This window comes from Mesoplodon bidens (assembly GCF_964165515.1).
Source record: "Mesoplodon bidens genome assembly, chromosome: 15".
Classification (NCBI taxonomy): domain Eukaryota; kingdom Metazoa; phylum Chordata; class Mammalia; order Artiodactyla; family Ziphiidae; genus Mesoplodon; species Mesoplodon bidens.
This window is the reverse complement of record NC_138171.1, coordinates 27,590,163-27,610,258: the sequence shown is the minus strand read 5'-3', so window position 1 is coordinate 27,610,258 and position 20,096 is coordinate 27,590,163. Positions and strand designations below refer to the sequence as shown.

The 20,096-nt window shown below is 49.1% G+C and overlaps 1 protein-coding gene across 1 annotated transcript; it reads left to right on the top strand.

Annotated features, from left to right (window-relative positions):
* The first annotated feature begins 4,537 nt into the window (after positions 1-4,537).
* On the top strand, positions 4,538-5,111 carry LOC308628882 (bolA-like protein 3). The gene has a single exon (XM_081256238.1). It carries the CDS (start codon positions 4,582-4,584, stop codon positions 4,912-4,914), a length of 333 nt encoding a protein of 110 aa, XP_081112364.1. The 5' UTR covers positions 4,538-4,581; the 3' UTR covers positions 4,915-5,111.
* Positions 5,112-20,096: the final 14,985 nt, after the last annotated feature.

The window sequence follows — 20,096 nt, the reverse complement described above, 5'->3', positions numbered from 1 at the left end:
TGAGCCCATGTGCCACAACTACCGAAGCCCTCACACCTAGAGCCCGTGCTCCACAACAAGAGAAGCACATGCACTGCAACGAAGACCCAACGCAGCCAAAAATAAATACATTTATTCTTTAAAAAAACCAAATAAAATAAATGCTATATAAGCAGTTGTTAAAAAGTGAGAAAATAAAAGGAGACCAACACTCCCCCCCCTCAAATTAAATGCAAAAATGTGCACGTTCCTGAAGAGAGAGCTCGGCTTTCATGAATTTCCTTCTCTCCAGGCTCAGAACATCCCTCTGCCCAAGTCCCTGAGCCAAGCAGGCTGCATTTCTATTTGCTGTAGTTCTGAGGACCCTCAGCAATGCCGGGAGGAACTCAGAGGGAGGAGAGGAGGTGGGGTCTGGGGACTGCTGTGGTTAACTTCCTCTCCACCTAGGTGTTGCTGGTGCCTGCTGTATGCCTGAAATTCCACCACTGGTGTCCTCAAAACTTTCATCTTTAGGTTTTCCCTCACAAAATTGAAACGATGGCTTAGAAAGAGTTCTGGTTGCATTCAGATCTGGCTGAAGCCACTCACTCTGTGAGATTGTGGGCAAGTCTTCTCCTCTTTGGGAGCCTTAATTTTCTTATGTGTAAACTAGGAAGAGAGTTGGATTAGGTCAGGGTTTTCCCAAGTATGTTGCATACAGCAGTAGTAGGATGCCAGATGGTTTTAGGGTCTCAAGACTCTATTAAATAACATTGAATCATATTGTGATACACGTGTTTCCTTTTGATTTTCTTCCAGTTCCTGCAATTACTGGGGGAGAAAGTCTCATTTAACAGCGTCTGTGCTCTTAACACCTCAATGTTAAAGAAGGGAGAGCAGAGCTCAGCTAGAGAATTTTGTTTTGGGCTTCCCTGGTGGCGCAGTGGTTGAGAGTCCGCCTGCCGATGCAGGGGACGCGGGTTCGTGCCCCGGTCAGGGAGGATCTCACATGCCGCGGAGCGGCTGGGCCCGTGAGCCATGGCCACTGAGCCTGCGCGTCTGGAGCCTGTGCTCCGCAACGGGAGAGGCCCGTGTACCGCAAAAAAAAAAAAAAAAGAATTTTGTTTTGTTTTCCTAGTAATTAATTTTACAGTTACTTCCTCTTTATGGCAAATGATAGGGGCTTTCCATCTGAGGTCAGTGATTTAAATTTTTTTCCCTTTTAGATGAATTTACCTAAGTTTTAAAAAATGAGCTGATTGAAAGAAAAACATTACAGAACTAATAAGACAGGTGGGTAAATGGATTTGGGTCAATCAATTTGGGAAAAACTGTGGGTGATTCAAGAGTCGCAGCTCTGGACCTGTGCTCCTCTTGGGGAGCATTTATTAGGAGACTGGGCACCTCCCCCGTCTCTGGGGTTTTCCAGGGACTTGGCAGAAATCCCTCAGCATCCCAATCTGGTTCAGGCTGGGCCGCAGAAAAGACAGGAAGGCCAGTGTTTGGGCACAGCACCAGCCCAGTGGTGGTCCCGTTGCAGGCACGGCTGTGTTGGGTGATCCAGCTCTGGCCCGTGGGCCTGGGTTTTCTTCATGAAGAATGTGATTCTTGTGCCCATGGATCCAGCATGGCCCTGTGTGGGTGCCTCCCTTACATCATCTGATGCCTCCACAAACTTCCCCACCAAGTTGCTGTTCTCATCCCTGGAGGCAGATGAGGAAACTGGGGCTCAGAGATGTGACATCACTGCCTAAGGAGGGGGGTAGGCAGTGGGATGTGGAGCCAGGTCTGGCTGAAACCCTGGGTGGTCTTTGGGTACACCGCCTCCTTGGCCTGTCCTAGTTGGATGACACTGAGCAAGTCACTTAGCTACTCTGAGACCCAGAGCCCTCATCTATCAATGGAATTGAGGATAGATTCCTCCTGATAGGGTTACTGAACTGCTTACTGTTATGGGGAACTATTATTGGATTAAATGGAGAGTTATATGAGTTAATTACAAGTAAAGAGCTTAGAAGAGTTCCTGGCACAGGGTAAGCACTTGATGATAAGTGATTAACGTTATTTCCAGGGGGCCCGGGCTTCTACCTCCACCCCCAAGCACACACCCCTTGAGAGCTGAGCATCCCCCATGTGGCATGCCTAGGCTGTGCCCTCCATCTGCTTTCTCATGTAATCCTGGCCACAACCCTGTGAGCTAAGAGTGAATTTATGCCCATTTTACAAGTGAGGAAACCAGGTGTCAGACAGAGGAAGTAGCCTGCCCAGGATCACACAGTAAGGCAGGGGTGTTGAACCCAGGTCTGTATGGCTCCAAAGCCCATGTTGGTCCACTAATTCAGGAGTCTCAATGAGAATGATTGAAAGTTCCTGGGGAAGTCCCATGCCCTCCTCAAGTGTGAGGGGTCCTAGCCCCCAACTGTGGTGGGAGGAGCTGGAAACCCAGGACAAAAGCTGGTGTCTGGTTCTGACCTTGCCTCTGAGAGTTGGGTGACCTTGGGCAGCCACCAGTTCTGCTCTGGGCTCAGCCACATAATTACTGTTTTGTGTGTGTTGGGGGTGGCACTCTAGGAACTTCCAGGGATCCTGACTTTACCTTCCCGCTGCAGGGAGGAGAGAGCCCCAGATCCACCCCCTCCTGATCCTGGAGTCCTGCTGAGTTGGGTTGCTGAATCATCTGATCCCTGCCCTGCCTTCTTTCTGACCTGCCTCCTTCCTGTCCTGAGGCCACCAGGGCCAGGGAAGGAAAGGGATTATGTGTGTTCAATCCAGGCCACTGCCTGGCCCTTCCCTTTCTGCGAAAAGCTTTCAGGGTGTGGAGTGGCGGGGGTGCCGAGGTGTTCAGCCAGCATCCAGTTGCATCAGAAAGCCTTGCGCAAGGCGCCCTCCTGGGTCAGGCATAGAGCCCTGCTCCACAGCCCTACCCCCACCCCACCCCTAGCCCCGGGGGCCCCCGGGGTACCAGAGTGAGGATGGTTAGGTCTTGTTGAAGACACTGAGCCAGACTTGGCCCCTGGGGCATGACCTAGCCAGGGCCAGAGGATGGAGGGGAGGGTTTGGGGCAGGTGCTGCTCATGTCTCTGGGTGATGGAAATTAGGCTGGAAACTGCTCTTCAACCAGTCCAGGTCAACCCACCCGCTCAGCCCCTCCCTGGAGAAAGAGGAGGTTAGGCCAGTGCCCTGGACACTGCCTGAGCCCTGATCCTTACTGGTCATAGACTGAGCCCTATTCCCTGACTGGGGACTCTGACTAAACCCTGACCTGAACCTTCAGATGTAGCCTGAGCCCTGATCACTGCCCACAGCCATGGCTAGATCCTGACCCTGGTCTCAGGCTGAGTGCTGACTTGGTCACTGACGAGGCACCCACCTTCTCCCATCTTGACCCCTGACCTAAATTCCAAGGCCAGCTCCTGACTGAGGTATAGTCCTGCAGACAGACTCAGCTCTAATCCACTACCCTTTACCCCAGTCCCCAGATAAGCCAAACTCTCACCTCAGGCCTGGTCAGAGATACTCTCCTGAGAATCAGGAGCTGCGCTCAGGCCCAGGCATCGAGAGCTTGGCACCTGCCAACCTCCCTTGTGGGTATCTTACCCCCTCCGAAGATGAGGATGGCCAAGGGGCTGGGTTGAACTGAGGGCCCCATGGAGCTGTCCTCTGACTAGCCCAAGACTGTGACTCAGCAGGATGGGGGCTGGATGTGGAGTCAGGCAGGGCCACTGGGGAGGGGCTGGGCAGGTGCTGAGTCAGTGCGGGGAGAGAGAGGACAGTGTCTCTGAGGTTAAATATACAGGTGGGGTGTGGGGAGGCCCTGGGTCTGGAAACAGATGGTGTGCATGGCAACCTGGGACCATTAATATAAGGCAACTCAGCCCAAGTCCTATCTACCTCCATCTTCCCATTTATTGACCATTTTTCCACCGCTCATCCATATTTTTCTCTCTCAGAGCATCCTGTTCTTTCCCTTCAGGGCACATATTAGTATTTGGAATTATACATATATTTTATTATACATAATATACATAATATATATGTATATACAATATACATATTGATTATATATATATCTGTCTCCCCCACTCAGCTGTAAGCCCCCTTAGGGTAGGCACCTGCTGGTTTGGCTCACCAGCATATCTCCAGTACTTGGTATAGAGCCTGACACATGGTAACTACTCAGTAAATAGTAGCTGAATGAATTAAATCCCTCCACCTATTTATTCATCCCTCATCTATCCATTTACTATTCACATGTAACCCATCCCCCACTGTTTATCCATTCAACTTTCTCCTACCATCTCTCCATTCTTCCATCTACGCTCCATTCAACCATCACCATCCAAACTCCCACCACCTGTATATCTCTCCAGCATCAATCAAACCATTTGTATATTCATTCAACAAATATTTATTGAGTACCTACTACCTGCCAAACACTGTTCTAGAGGCTGGAAATACTGCAGAGAAAATAACATGTATATATCTGATGTAACAGATGATGTAATAACAAAAAAGTGCTTACATCCCAGTAGAGAGAAAATATGCAAGAAATAATTAACATAAGAAATACTTGGTCTTTTGGGCGACAAGGCGACCTCAGACGGCGGGCCGCGTCGGCCGGGCATGGCGGCGTGGAGCCCGGCCGCGGCAGCGCCTTTGCTCCGCGGAACCCGCCGGCTTCGTCTTCTCCACTGCACCCAGCGCATGTTTGCCTCGCAGACGGAGGGGGAGCTCAAAGTGACCCAGATTCTCAAAGAAAAATTTCCTCGAGCCACAGCTATCAAAGTCACTGACATTTCAGGAGGTTGTGGGGCAATGTATGAAATTCAAATCGAATCAGAAGAATTTAAGGAGAAGAGAACTGTCCAGCAGCACCAGATGGTAAATCAGGCACTAAAAGAAGAAATCAAAAGTATGCACGGATTGCGGATATTCACCTCTGTCCCCAAACACTGACCACGCCCTGGCTGCGTAGATGCTGCTGCTGAAACCTTGGGTGTATCCTATTGCCACCATTCCTTCCTAGGCCTATGACAAACAATTTATCTATTTTGTTCATGGACATTTCCATGTTGTAATTAGAGAAGAGTATGATATCTATTTAGATGTTAATTAAAGGCAACAGACAGCTAAAATTTTTTTCATTACAAAAATATTTATTTAATCCTGCTCTGCGCTAGGCAACATTCTTCTTCTTTTTTTAAATATTTATTTATTTATTTGTGCTGGGTCTTAGTTGGAGCTTGAGGGCTCCTTAGTTGTGGCATGAAAACTCTTAGTTGTGGTATGCATGTGGGATCTAGTTCCCCAGCCAGGGATTGAACCTGGGCCCCCCCTGCATTAGGAGCGAGGAGTCTTATCCACTGCACCACCAGGGAAGTCCTGGCAACATTCTTAATATGGGGATGATGTAATTAATAAGAAGCAGACCAAGAGAGACTATATGAAATTTTTGAGGAGTCATGAGTAATGCTTTTAGTTCCTTTATTTGAGAAGCATGTTGTTGTGTTCAAAGTGGTCTTGTCTTTGAACAGCTCTGTCCTGGTGCTAGAGGCCAAATGGGGTGCCAGCTTCCTTGTCTTGTCAAGAAACTTTGTTTCTTCTCCTCTGTGAAACTGCTCAGGTCCCTTAATTTTACCAAAGAGAAAAGGAAAGACCCTTTGGTTTTGCTCTTCCCTTAGTTCACCACTCTGTTTCCCTTTCCCTCCAAACTTCTTACAAGAATGATCTTGGACCCTCAAGTTTCTTACTTCCTGGAGTGAACTCTGAGGAGTGTGGGCTGCCTGGATCAGGGTCTTCTTCACGTTTGAAGATCCCCCACCCTTTGCATCTTGGTGGGAGGTTGAGCCCACCTCCAGTGTCAGAAGCTAAAAAGGCTTGCTTTCCTAGCTCCTTGGCAAACAAGGCACAGGCAGATGATCTAGACTCAGCCAGATGGATCTGCCTTGAACTTTGCATTGGGAGCAAGTGACGCTGAGAAGCGCGGCAGTGGCATGTCCATTTTGGCAGCTGTGGCAGCAATGCCCAGTGTTCTGGGAGGTGTCAGTGTTACAGGCCGCTGTCTCTGGAGTCCGTGGTGGTGGTCACTGTGTCTGCAACATGATCTGGGCTCTGGCCAGTCTTCCTCTTCCAGCCCATTTTCAGAAGCTGCTTCGTCAGTGTTCCCAGAAATTCTATGATTATCCCCATATCCTTTCACTAAATTCTTTTCTGCTCACATTGGCCTGGTCAGTATCTGTTGCTTACAACCGAGAGCCCTGATGGGTTCACCCGCCCCTCGCAGTGTGGCTTGTGCCCTCCTGCTCCCGTCTCTTCACTGGACAGCTTTCTGAGAAATCACATCCACTGCCTCTCTCAGTCCTCCACGTGACCTGTCACCATAGCGATGGCAGGTTGACCACCACTCCTTCCTCAGACTCCTCCTTTGTGTTTCATGGAACTGACCACCAGAGAAATCACTGGTCACTATCAGTTCTTAAGATCCCTCTTACCTCCCTAAGAAATAAAAGTATGTAGGTAAAACAACCTTGAGCCCCAGAGCTTTGGAGCAGCACAAATTTTAAATATTCTGTTCACATACGGTGCCCTCATTTTCTGGTTTAAAATTATTCTCTAACCCCACAGTGTGGGGGAGGGATTGGTGTCCTGCCAAGGCAGAACTGCCTTTTGCATGGAATAGATTCACTAAGTTGTATCAGAGTTTAAAAGACAGGATAAAACAACTCCTGAGGGCCCAGGGCACCTCCGAAAGACCTAGGCACCCCACAGGACAGCTTTTAGGTGGTATAGTGAGGAAACACCTAAGTCCCAGAGGCAAGAAGAAGGCAGTGGTCAGCGAAAACAGAAAGACCACAGAATTAGATACATGTTGATTACTCGTGTGGAGCCTAACTGTCCTCTTTTTTTTTTTTTTTTTTTTTCTTTTTGTGGTACGCGGGCCTCTCACTGTTGTGGCCTCTCCCGCTGCGGAGCACAGGCTCCGGACGCGCAGGCCCAGCGGCCATGGCCCACGGGCCCAGCCGCTCCGCGGCATGTGGGATCCTCCCGGACCGGGGCACGAACCCGTGTCCCCCGCAACGGCAGGTGGACTCTCAACCACTGCGCCACCAGGGAAGCCCCTAACTGTCCTCTTGAGGGTGGGCTGGACGTAGGGATCTGCTTCTAAAGAACAGATTAAAATGGAGGCGGCAGTGTGCAGCTTCAGAGACTAGGTCATAAAGGGCACTGTGGCTTCCTCCTTGCTCTCTTGGATCGCCTGCTCTGGGGGAAGGTAGCTGCCATGTTGTGAGGACACTCAAGCAGCCTGTGGAGAGGTCCGTGTGGTGAGGGGCCAAGGTCTCTTAGCAACAGCCAATGAAGTAGGCCTGCTGGCAGCCCATAGAGAACTGAGCCTTCTGCCGAGACAAGAGCCATTCGTCTTGGAAGTGGATCCTTCCAAGTCTGTCACAGCCAAGCCTTCAGAAAACTGTAGCCCCAGCTGACACCTTGACTGCAAACAGCTGGAACCACTCAGCTAGGCTACTTCTCATTTCCTGACCAATAGAAACTATTGAGATAATAAATGATGAGAGATAATAAGTGAGATAATAAATGTTTGTTGTTTTCAGCCAAAAAAAAAAAAAGAAATACTTAAAGTATTAGGGTATGTTAGAGGGTCATAGGTGCTAGGGAGAAAAAGTTAAAAAAAAAAAAAAAAAGGAAAAGAGTGGAGAAAGAGGATCAGGAGGGCAGGGTGGAGGTAGGTAGTAGGTAGGGTGGTCCAGTGGATGCCATGAGACTGTCTGGAGGACACATTGTTCAGGCAGGGGGAATGGCTTATGCAAAGTCTCCAAGGGGAAGCCTGTTTGGTATGGCTGGAGTGGAGCAAGTGAAGGGACGTGGTGGTAGATGAGGTCAGAGAGGTAAATGGGGGTTCAGACCATCTGGGGTTTTGGAGGCCTTTGAAAAGACTCTGGAGAGAGAGGAGCAGTGTTACAATAAATCAGCTGAAGAACTCTGGTGGCTCAGAGCAAGGCAGTAGCTATGCAGGTGGTGAGATGTGATTTGATTCTGGGTATATTTTAAAGCAACAGGCTTGCTGATGTTTCAGATGTGGAATGTGAGGGGAAATGGTTTGTCAAGGATGCCCCCAAGCTTTGTTGGCCTCAGCAACTGCAAGTACGGAGCTGCCATCAGGTGAGATGAGCAAGGTGTTCGGGGGAAAACCAGAGATTCAGCTTTGGTTGTGCTGAGTTTGAGATGTCTTTTAGACATTGTAGAGGAGCCGTCGGATAGGCAGCTGGATGTACGCACTGGAGTTCAGGGGAGAGATATGAGCTGAAGATATAGATCTGGAGTCATGGACATGAGGCTGGATGAGAGCAGCAGCGACTGAGTGCTGGACCACTCCAGCAGGCAGGGTTGGGGAGAAGCCAAGGAGTGACCCGTGAGGAGTGTCCTTCTGACAGCCAGGAGAGTGTAGAGGCCTGGATGCTAAGTGAAGAGAGAAGGTGTATCACAGAGCAGGGAGTGTTCAACTGTGTCAGAAGCTATTGATCAGTCAAGAAGATGAAGGTTGAGAATTGAGCATTGAATTTGTCAACTAGGTGACCTTGACAAGAGCAGTTTCAATGGGGATGGAGTGGGCAGGTAGAAGTATGATCCAAATAGATTTCAGAGAGAAGAGGAGTCAGAGACAGTGAGTACAGACAATTTTTTCAAAAAGGCCTTTGCTACAAAGAGTAAAAAATGAACAGTAGCTGTGGGGAAGACTGAAGGATCAAGGGAAGGCTGTTGTCTTAAAGATCCATCCATCTACCATTTATTCATAAATCCATTCAACCACCATCTACCATCTACTTGTCCATCCACCATTCACCATGCATCTGCCCAAACATCCATTCCTTATTCATAAACTAAGAAGTTTGTCCTGAACCCCTACAGGGTACCAACTCCCATGCCAGACACTGGAATGTGGGGTGGAGGGAAAGAAATGGAGAACCCAGAATCTGGCGACGGTAGCTACTCAGTTTAAGTTAATTGAATGGGTTAAAGAGCAAGAAGACAGGGTGCCTGCCCTCCGGGTGCTTGGTCTAGCAGGAGGACACAGAATGCCAGAGCTGGGGCAATATCTAGGTATCATCTAATATAAACCAGAGAGAGGAGGTGTCTTGCCTGAGGTCACCCGATGGGCCAGCAAGGGAACCAGGATTCACATCTGGGCTTCCTGTCTTGGCAGACAGGTTGAGACAGGTTTTTTCTCTTCCAGGATCTGTCCAGGGGACGGAATTTAACTGGGAGAAGGAAATGTGTGAGAACATGGCATTTTCAAGAGGACAGATTTGAAACTGTTTTTATTTATTTACATTTTGGCTCAAAATTCAAAAGGTACAAGGGGTCGTACTTGAAAAGTCTCCCTCCCATTCCTGTCTCCTCTTTTTGGAGGCAACCAATTTTCTTATTTCCTTTAAGACATAAGTTATGACTATTTTCCCCTTTTTACACAGATGGGGGCATACATTCAGTCCTTCAGATTACTTTTTTTCTTCCTATTTAACAACTTGTCTTGGGGATTATTCCTCATCAGTTCAGAAAGTCGTTCTTGTTTTTTGGTTTTTTTTTCAGCTTTGTAATACTCTGTCGTGGGGATGTACTAGTTTCCTGCAACCATCCCTTGTGAATGAACGTGTCATCATTTCCAGTCTTTTGCTGTAACAAAAAATGCTGTGATGCTCATACACGGGGGAGTAGCGAGAAACTCTGAGCTAATTTCCTAGAAGCAGAATGGCTAAATCAAATGTGTGTGCATTTGCACTTTTTTTTTTTTTTTCCCAGTATGCGGGCCTCTCACTGTTGTGGCCTCTCACGTTGTGGAGCACAGGCTCCGGACACACAGGCTCAGCGGCCATGGCTCACGGGCCCAGCCGCTCCGCGGCACGTGGGATCTTCCCCGACTGGGGCACGAACCCGTGTCCCCTGCTTTGGCAGGCGGACTCTCAACCACTGCGCCACCAGGGCAGGCCCCCCCCATTTGCACTTTTGATGCAAATTTCTGGATGATCCTCCATCAAGATTGTGCCAATCTACCTCCTGCTGCAGAGCTTGTGAGGGCTGTTTCCCCACGAGTTCAACAGCACAGTTTTGATCTTTACTGATCTGATGGCGGTGTGGGGCGGACACTGGAAGTGTCTTCAGGCAGCTTTTGTATGTTTCTCTTGGGCTGAGGGATGAATCTTTTCCCATTTTACAGCCACCTAGGCAGCAGATGTGGAAGAGGCACTTCTCAGGGTTGGCACCGCCCAGGCTGTCTAGGTGGTGGGCAGTGAGTGCCCCATCTCTGGGGGAGGTGACCCAGGGGAGGTGCGAGGGGGCCAGGCCATCCGCCTGGCAGGGACTGTGCTGCTGAAGAGAACAGTTTCAGCTCCCTCTGCTCCTGGCTCCCCACCTCCTCCCAGGCGTGCGCTGTCTCCATCAGTTCCCCCATCTCTGCACCCCAACAGGCCACCCCAGAGTCCCCGCCCCCTTCCTTAGGAAGCCCTTTCCCTCCTCCTGCCATTTAGCCTTCCCTTGGCCTAGAGCTTCTGGAAGGCTGGGGGAAGGTGACAAACAGCCCTCCTACCTTGTCCCTCAAGACACCAGGGAAAACAGAATCTCAGGCTATCTCCACTAGTCGGGCACTCAGTGATGGTCAAGCTCAAACCCCTCATTGTGGGTCAGAGTTCAGAGTGAGTGTGTGCAGATGTGCATACGTTGGTGTGAATCACCTGGATATGTCTCTGTGGCAGCGCAGACAGACCTGGGCTGAATCCCTGCTCAGACTCTAATCAGCCCCCACTGTGAGCCCAGTTCTCAGGAGCAGACACCCTGCCCGCCTTGCTGAGTCACCTCCTCCTCCCACCTCACTCCTTCCCTCCAGCCACGTTTCCTTTTATTCTAGTCCTTGAATGAACCAAATTTTTCCTGCCTTGGGGCCTTTGCCTTGGCTGCTCCATTTGCCTGGAACTTTCCCAGGCTCCTACTTCTCCTGCTTCAGGTCTCAGGTCAAATGTCACCTCCTCGAGAGGCCCTCCCTGACCACTCACAAAGTACCGCTCCCCACCCCAGTTCCCGCGGTCTGTCTCTAAGCCATAACTCTGTCTTATTTTATCCATAGCACTTTTCAAGGTTTGAAATGATCTCTGTGTATTAAATTGTCTGTCCCTCCTGCCCCCACCAGAAAGGAAGAACCCTGAGGGCAGGGCTGACGCACCCCCGTGTCTAGCACATAACCTGGCACCTACTAGGTGTTCAATTAATAACTATTGAATGAATGAATGCAAAGTGCTCAAGTACAATGCCTGACAAAATAAAACTCAGTATTGCTGGTTATTATCATTATATAAATGCTAGGGGCTGACCTGATTATTTATGAGGAATAAACAACTTCATTCAGCCATCCTTACAGTGGCTATTTACTTGAGTCCCGTGTGATGCTGCATCATGGGAGAAACAGGGACATGAGACCCAGTGGATGCTGTTGAGGAATAGACAATATAGCTGGGAAGAAAAGGACCAAGGAAAAATAATCATCAGGTGTTGAGACAGAACTGGAAGTGGTTATTATCAACCCATTTTTTAGACTAGAAGCTGCGGAACACAGAGTCTGACACGCCTAAGGTCACCCGGCTGGTCAGTGTGTCTCCAAAGCACTTAGCACAGTGCCTGTGCCAAGAATGGGGGCTCAGTGGCCAAGGTGTCATTTGCACACCCGTTTGGGCCTCCCTGGAGCGTTTCCGGTGCTTGGGATGCGGGCCACACGCCTGGGCACACCCCTTGCACATGGCACTAGGGAGGAGGCTTTGGGCTGCATGTGTTCCTCACAACTCTGGGGCTCCTGGTAGAGAGGTTGGCGATGAGGAACACTGGGGGTCTCTCTGCTGGGAGATCTTTAGCCCTGGGGCCCAGGGTGCAGGCTGATTGGAAGCAGCAGCTTCGATGTAGGCAGGACAGGGGCAAGTGGAGGCCTGGGAGGAGAAGAAGGAGGAAGCTGCACTTGTGCTCATGGGACACACGCATTGGCAGACACCAGGCTTCCAGGCGCTGGTGCATATGCGTGCGCACACACACACACATACACAAACTCTCTTGCACGCTCTTGCTCCCCCAGCACGCTGAGGACTGCTCACACTGGCTGAGCCACTCTGAGGACCAAGGGTCCTACCAGTCCCCTGGCCTGACTGGCCTCACGGGAGCTCTCAGCTTTGCAAGGCAGGACTGTGTCCACCCTGTTCACCGAGCATCCCAGTGTCCAGCCCAAGCCCAGCCCAGGGGAGGCACTCAAGAATTGTGGAGACGATAAATTCATTCCCTTCCTCTTTCCATCTTTAACTTATTACCCTTTCCTTCATTCACTCACTCACTCAGGGTCTCCAGGATGGGGCAGTGCTGCTCCCTCCCTCATCCCTTCCTCCCTCCCTCCCACAGCCTGCATCCACGAACAGCCCATTAGATGCCAAGTCCTGGCAGCTCTTCTCCTGCCAAACCCGGTCCTGGACCCTGCCTGGGTGCACACCCAGTGGACATACTGTTTTCCTCCCTCCTTCTTCCTGCCCTGACCACACGTCCCAGGCCAGATGTTTATGAAACCCTATAAGTTCTTCCATCATCAGGCTCCTGATGGCCTGATGCCCAGGGTTTGGCTTTGAATCATGTGCTCTGGGGCTTGGCGAAGCTCAGACTGGAAGCTCACAGCCCTCCGCTGACATCAACCCAGGCTGAGACTTGGAGCAGGACCAGAGTCACGGGGCCCATCACCACACACGCCCATGGAGCACACCTGTGAACAGACGTGTGACAGTGTGCCCTGGAACAGAACGTGATGTGTCCAAGGTCACAGGGAGTGTCCATGAAGGAATACCACCACAGCACATCTGTTCACTCATGAACACATCTGCACAGCAGTGGCAAGAAACTCCACTTCCTAGTATCACAGGACCAGGGTTTGAATCCCAGCTATTTAGTAGCTGTGTGACCTTGGGCAAGACACCTCACTTCTCTGAGCCTTATCTTTACTTACTTACACATAGTAGATGCTCAATAGACATGGCAGCTAAAAAAACTCAATAGTAGAATAAGTGCATATACACACTGAGTGTGTCAGTGTATCTACAGGATGTCATCGTAATAACTTACAGCCTGTTGGGAGTGCACATGAGTGTATATTGGTGTGTACCCACTCATGCAACATGTTTATTCAAGGGCTTGTGTATGGGCCCACCAGTGTACATATGGACACGTTCTGTGAGGCCATTTGGGCTGATTATTTTTTCCAATAATGCACACCATTCCTGGGTGGTTTTCAGAGGATTTTCTGATTACCCGTCACGGCAGGAATTGGTGTTTATCTGGGTAGACACGCACATGCTTGCCTGTGTCTGTGTGGACCTGTAAGGGGTTATGAGTACAAGCCCATCCCTTACCAGGTTGGTTAGCTGGTAGAGTCTGTGGGGATTGGGTCACTTCTGCAACTATGGATGTCAGTGTTATGGGGCATTGTGGAGTTGGGCTGTTGGGGTTCAAATCTCACCTGTGTGACCTTGGGCAGGATGCTTCAACTCTCTGCGCCTGGTTTTCTTTTCTGGGAATTGGAGGTAATGGCAGCCACCTTAGAGAGATCTGAGAACCAAAAGAGTTAGTTAATGTGAAGTGGTGAGTACAGAGCCTGGCACAGACAAGTGCAGTGTGTGCAGTTCTTTGAATCTCCCTGCGTCTGTCCTGTGATACATTCCTCGTCCTTCAGTTACAGCACTAGCTCTATTATACCGCCATTGTCTGCCTACAAAGACTGTCCTGTCCTCTAGATTATGAGTCCCTGGAGGACAGGACCATGTCTGAGTCATCCCTAATTAGAACCTGCGCATTGCCAGCTAACTCTAAACCTCAGTTTTGTCCTCTTCCCTGACAACAGCTAGCATTTATTGGGCACTTCTAGGTGCCAGGCACGACTGTAAGCCCCTTAATCTTCAAACAATCTCAAGGGGTTGGTATCCTTGTCCCTATTTTAGAGACAAAGAAACCTAGAGGTTAAGAAAGGCCCAGGCTCACACAGAGACCTGAACCCCAGCAGACTGCTTCACTCACAGCCCGCTCTCGATTTGGGATGAAGAGTTTGGGGCATGACTGCTGCTGAACGCCCGCCTTCTGGACGCCCCACGGCGGGCTCTCTCTCATCCCACGTCCGCCCACACCTCCCCATCGATATGAATATCCCTTTGTTTCTCTCTCTCACCCTGGGACATCTCAACTCCCTGCCCTGGCACAGCGCCGCCAGAGGCAGGCTGTGTCCCCAGGTCACCCCTTCTTTGATCCAGTAGGGTGTGAGGTGGAGGAGCTCCCTTGAATCTGGGCTTGAGAAATAACCTAGACACCTGCCCACCCCCAGTGGGGATGGGGGAGGGGAGGGAAGCCCACAGGAGGGAGGGGCAGCCTCGGGGTGGCGATGCGTTGGGTGCTCAGGCTCTGGGCTAAAAAGGGGTGGACCCTGCCTATCAGCCTCCCTCCCTCTCCCAGGTCTCCTCACCTCAGAGAGGAGAGGGCTTGCAGGCTGGAGGAAACAGCCTCCCTCAGGTAGAGGGAAGCTGTCAAGCTGCTGAGCTGCAATCACCTTGCAGGAACACTAGAAGGCACCCTTGAGGCAGCTGTGGCTCTGAGTCTATTTGGGGCCCCCGTGTGTCCCTTGGGTCTTCAGGAGCCCCTGAAGCCCAAAGCCTTGTGTATTCAGGAGCCCCTGAAGCCCAAAGCCTTGTGTATTCAGGAGCCCCTGAAGCCCAAAGCCTTGTGTATTCTGGAGCCCCTGAAGCCCAAAGCCTTGTGTATTCTGGAGCCCCTGAAGCCCAAAGCCTTGTGTATTCTGGTGGTGTTGGGTGGCGCAGCCTACAAATGTCAATCAGGTCAAGGTGATTGATAGTGGTGTTCGTCTTCCATACCCTCACTGATTTTCTGTCTAATTGTTTCTTCACTTATCGAGACAGAGAATGGAAATCTATGCCACTGCCTGGAAACTCTCTCAGTGAGGTCAGCTGGGGTGATCGTAGGGCTCCTCTCTGCACTGGTTTCCTGGTCCATTCCTTAGTTCTTCCAGATGGAAGGGTGAACCTGATTCCTGTTACTCCATCTTGACCCGAACGATTGTATTATTTTTTTAACTTTTTAAAGAAAATAATTTTAGATTTATAGAAAGAAGAGTGGCAAAGACAGTACCAAAAGTTTCTATATACACTTTAGCCATGTCTCCTTGCTCTCTTGCAATCGGTGGCAGTTTCTTGGCCTTTCCTTATTTTTGTGACCTTGACACTTTTTTTTTTTTTTTTTTTTTGCTGTACGCGGGCCTCTCACTGTCGTGGCCTCTCCCGTTGCGGAGCACAGGCTCCGGACGTGCAGGCTCAGTGGCCATGGCTCACGGGCCCAGCCGCTCCGCGGCACGTGGGATCTTCCCGGACAGGGACACGAACCCGTGTCCCCTGCATCGGCAGGCAGACTCTCAACCGCTGCGCCACCAGGGAAGCCCGACCTTGCGACTTTTGAAGAGTGCTTGTCACGTGTTTTGTACAATGTCCGTCAATTTGGCTTTTCCTGTGATTAGGCTGAGGTTACGGATTTGGAGGAAGAACACCACACAGGTCAAGTGTGCTTCTCATCACATCATTTCAGGGGTCCAGAAAATCAACTAAACTTGTTATTGGAGATGCAAAACTTGATCATTTGCTTAAGGTAGTGCCTGCCAGATTTCTCCACTGTGAAGTCACTCTTTTTCCCTTTCCACATTCAGAAAGCAAGTTGCCAAGTCCAGCTCACACTCAAGGGGAGGGGAACTAAGCTTCACCACCTGGAGGGTGGAACATCAAAGGAACTGTGGGCATGTGTTAACGCCCCCCTGGAAGATAATAAATATCTGGAGGGGAGATACTTTGAAATGACACAAATCTGTTTCACCTTAAAAGTTTCACCCGCTCATTTTAGGATTCACAGGTGGGTTTCAACTGCAGCAATGATTACTGTAGTGTGTTTAGGGAGATTTCTCTATTTCTCTCAATCCTTCCATATTTATTAATTAAAAATTCTTCAGCAAGGGAGATTTGTCTCTTCTCCCCTATTTATTAAGGGTATTCAATCAATTATATTATTTTTAAAATTTTAAGATTAATTATTTTAAAAAATGTAATACATTCACACGTTCAAAATTCAAAATGGGTGAAAGAGCATGTGGTGCAAGGGTCCCTCCCACCCCCACTCATCCACCCAGTCCCCAGTGCCCTCCCCAAAGTCAACCGAAGTCAAGAGAGATTTGACGCATATACCAGCAATGTCTATATAACTATTCTTCTTTTTACACAAATGGTTTAAAGATAGTCATAATGTTGTGCACCTTGCACCTTTTCACCTAACAATTTAACTTGGAGATCAGTTCAGATCAGTACATAAAACGCTTTCTCACTCCTTTACGTAGTATCCCAGTATGTAAATCTACCATGATTGATTGACTAGTCTCCTATCAGTAAACATGTGGGTTGTTTCCAAACGTTTTCTGTTACAATGCTTCAGTGTTCCAGCATGTAGAATTGAACCTACAGATCTATCTGCACAAGAGGGAGGGGTCAAAGGGCATGTGTACTTCCCATTTTGATGCTGCCAAGCTGCCTCTCTTGTACGTCGTACCAGTTTACATCCTATATTAGTTTCCTAGGGCTGCTGTACAAAGTACCATAAACTAAAACAACAAAAATTTATTGTTTCACAGTTCTGGAGGCTAGAAGCCTGAAATCAAGGGGTCGGCAAGCCATGCTCCCTCTGAGGCCTCGAGGAAAGAGTCCTTCCTTGCCTCTTCTAGCTTCTGGCTGTTAACCAGCAGCCCTAGGTGTTCCTTGGCTTGTAGATGCGTCACTCCAGCCTCTGCTTCCATCTTCATGTGGCTGTCTTCCCTCTGTCTGTGTCATATCCAAGTTTCCCTCTTCTTATTAGGACACTGTTTATTGGATTAGGGCCCATCCTAATCCAATATGGCCTCATTTGAACTTTATTATAGCTCCAAAGACTTTATTTCCAAATAAGGTCATATTTACAGATTCCAAGTGGATATGAACTTTTGGAAAACACTATTCAACTCGGTACACACCCCCACTAGCAGAGTATGAGAGTGAACCTCCTTCAACACTCTTCAAGGATTGCAGTGACATGTGGCATTATTGGGAATTAGTTTTGGTTATTGAATTCTGCTTCTGCAAAATGGGATGCTCTATGGGGACATGGCTGTGTGGAGGCCTGAGATTTATTGGGGTTATAGACAAGGGTTGGCTTCCCGTGTGGCAGCTGGAAAGGAAAGCTTATGTGACATAGATATTCTGGAGTGGAGCTACCTCCGATTTCTGGTTCATTTTGTCAGTGTGAAATTCTCTCCCTGGTCCTGATCAGCTGTGGGAGCTAACCCAGAACGTCTAGGTCAGAGGTCACACACAGCAGCTCATGGGTTGAAGCTGTCCCCGGGAATGTTTGTTGTGAGCAGTGCTCAGTCATATTTTGAAACAGATACTAATGTTTAAAAATGGATACAACTCGGGCTTCCCTGGTGGCGCAGTGGTTGAGGGTCCGCCTGCCGATGCAGGGGACACGGGTTAGTGCCCCGGTCTGGGAAGATCCCACATGCCACGGAGCGGCTGGGCCCGTGAGCCATGGCCGCTGAGCCTGCGCGTCCGGAGCCTGTGCTTCGCAACGGGAGAGGCCACGACAGTGAAAGGCCCGCATACCAAAAAAAAAAAAAAAAAAAAAAAAGGGTACAATTAATATAAAATTTTGGAATCCTAACTTCTCTGAAAAAAAAATCTATTAACACTATGCTCGTATTTCCACAGAGCGACGAACATCTGGATACACTTGTGGGCACTTAATATTGTGACCCCAGCTCTGGGCCTTCAAACCAAGGGGCAACATAGTGCAGGGGCCCAAGCTGTGGCCTCCTCAAGCCGACTGTCTGCATTTGAATCCCAGCTATGCATTTCCTTGTTGACCTTGGGCAAATGGCTTAATGTCTCTAAGCCTCACTGTCCTCATCTATAAAATTAGGATTGATTTCTTCACCACATTTCTATTGAGCATCTACTATGTAGCAGGCACTGTTGTAGGCACTTGGGATATGTCAGTAAACAAAGCAAGCAAAGATCCTTGTCCTTGTGGAGCACGTACTGTGGCAAGGGTAGACAGGTAACAAATGATGCTATAACACATAAGTAAATTATCTGGTAGTTGAAAAGTGGTACATGCTATAGGAAAGCAAAAAACCAAAGTAGAATATTACTCAGCCATTAAAAAGAATGAAATAATGCCATTTGCAGCAACATGGATGGACCTAGAGATTGTCATACTGAGTGAAGTAAGTCAGACAGAGCAAGAGAAATATGATATCGCTTATATGCGGAATCTAAAAAAAATTGATACAAATGAACTTATTTACAAAGCAGAAACAGACTCACAGACTTAGAGAAGGAACTCTTTATTATTTTTTATATTTACCGAGGGAAGGGTGCAGGGGAGGGAGAGTTAGGGAGTTTGGGATTGACATGTACACACTACTAGATTTAAAATGGATAACCAACAAGGACCTACTGTATAGCACATGGAACTCTGCTCAATATTCTGTAACAACCTAATTGGGAAAAGAATTTGAAAAAGAATAGATACATGTATATGTATAACTGAATCACTTTGTTGTACACCTGAAACTAACACAACATTGTTAATCAACTGTACTCCAATATAAAATAAAAAGTTAAAAAAAAAAAAACCCGAAGTACACAGGGAACAGGGAATGGGGGCATAGTCACCTTCTAAAATAGGCTGCTCAGCAGGAATTCCCTGGTGGTCCAGTGGTTAGGACTCCTTGCTCTCACTGCGGAGAGCCCGAATTCGATCCCTGGTCAGGGAAATAAGATCCCACGGCCAAAAAAAAATAGGCTGCTCAGGGAAGGCCCCACTGAGAAGGTGACATTTGCACAAAGACTTGAAGGAAGTGGGGGGATTGACCAAGTGCTGAACTGAGGAAGAACACACCAGCAGGGAATGGCTAGGCAAAGGCTTCAGGCAGGAGCTGTGCTTGATGTTGAAGGAATAGCCAGGAGGCCGGTCTGGCTGGAGAGGAGACAGGAGCGGGGAGAGTGGTGGGAGCTGAGGCCACAGGGAAGAAAGTGGGAGAAGGGTGTCAGCAAATCACATCAGGCCTTGTAGGCCACCGGGAGGATTTTGGCTTTTACTCTGGGTAAGGTGGGAGCCACGGGAGGGTTCCAAGCAGAGAGGGGACACTGTCTAACCTATGTCATCCAGGATCTGTGTGACCGCTCTGTAAAGATTAGAGTCTGTGTGTGTGTGTGTGTGTGTGTGTGTGTGTGTGCATGCATGTGTGCGCACAGAAGAAGCCGGGAGAGCGGGGAGAAGCTTGTGCAATAATCCAGATGAGAGCCAGGGAGCTGGCCTTGAGGCTGGCAAGAAGCACTGAGGTACCGGGTGCATTTCCAAGGGTGAATTGACAGGACTCGCTGGTGGCTTGGATTCAGGCTGTGAGGAAAGAGAGGAGTCAAGGATGACTTCAGGGCTTTGCCCGGAGCTGCCGCTCTCTCAGGAGTGGGCAGCATAGGAGGGGCAGGTCTGGAAGGGGAGGGGTGAAAAGGAGAACAGTTCGGGAAACTTGAGTTGAGATTCAACATGTAGGTGAATTCAGGTGGACATCCAAGCCTGGAGCCTGGGAGTGAGATTTGGGAATAATAGTCCCCACCTAGGTGGGGTTCAACGAACTCATGTCTGTGAGGCCCTGAGAACAAGGCCTGGCCCCCAGTGAGTGCTCGTGGAGGTTAACTGTTCTTATCTTCCTGGAAAAGATCCCACCTTTGGCTCTAGCTCTGGCTCTCAGAACCACCTCCTCACATCCCTCTCAGGGATGGAGACAGAAATTTGTCAAGATGGCTGAGAAATTTCTCATCTCATCTGTAAAATGAAGATAATCATCCACTTTCTCAAAGGATTATCGTGAGAAGCAAACGAGAAATAATGGATTTAAGTGCCCAGCACACAGTAGGTGCTCACAGCAATTTCTTTCTTCCCTCCCCAGGCCCTGGTGGTCAGGGAGAAGAGAAGCAAAG

Bases quoted from the DNA above. Each gene is read 5' to 3' on its own strand.
- LOC308628882 (XM_081256238.1), top strand. From the start codon at position 4,582: ATGGCGGCGTGGAGCCCGGCCGCGGCAGCGCCTTTGCTCCGCGGAACC.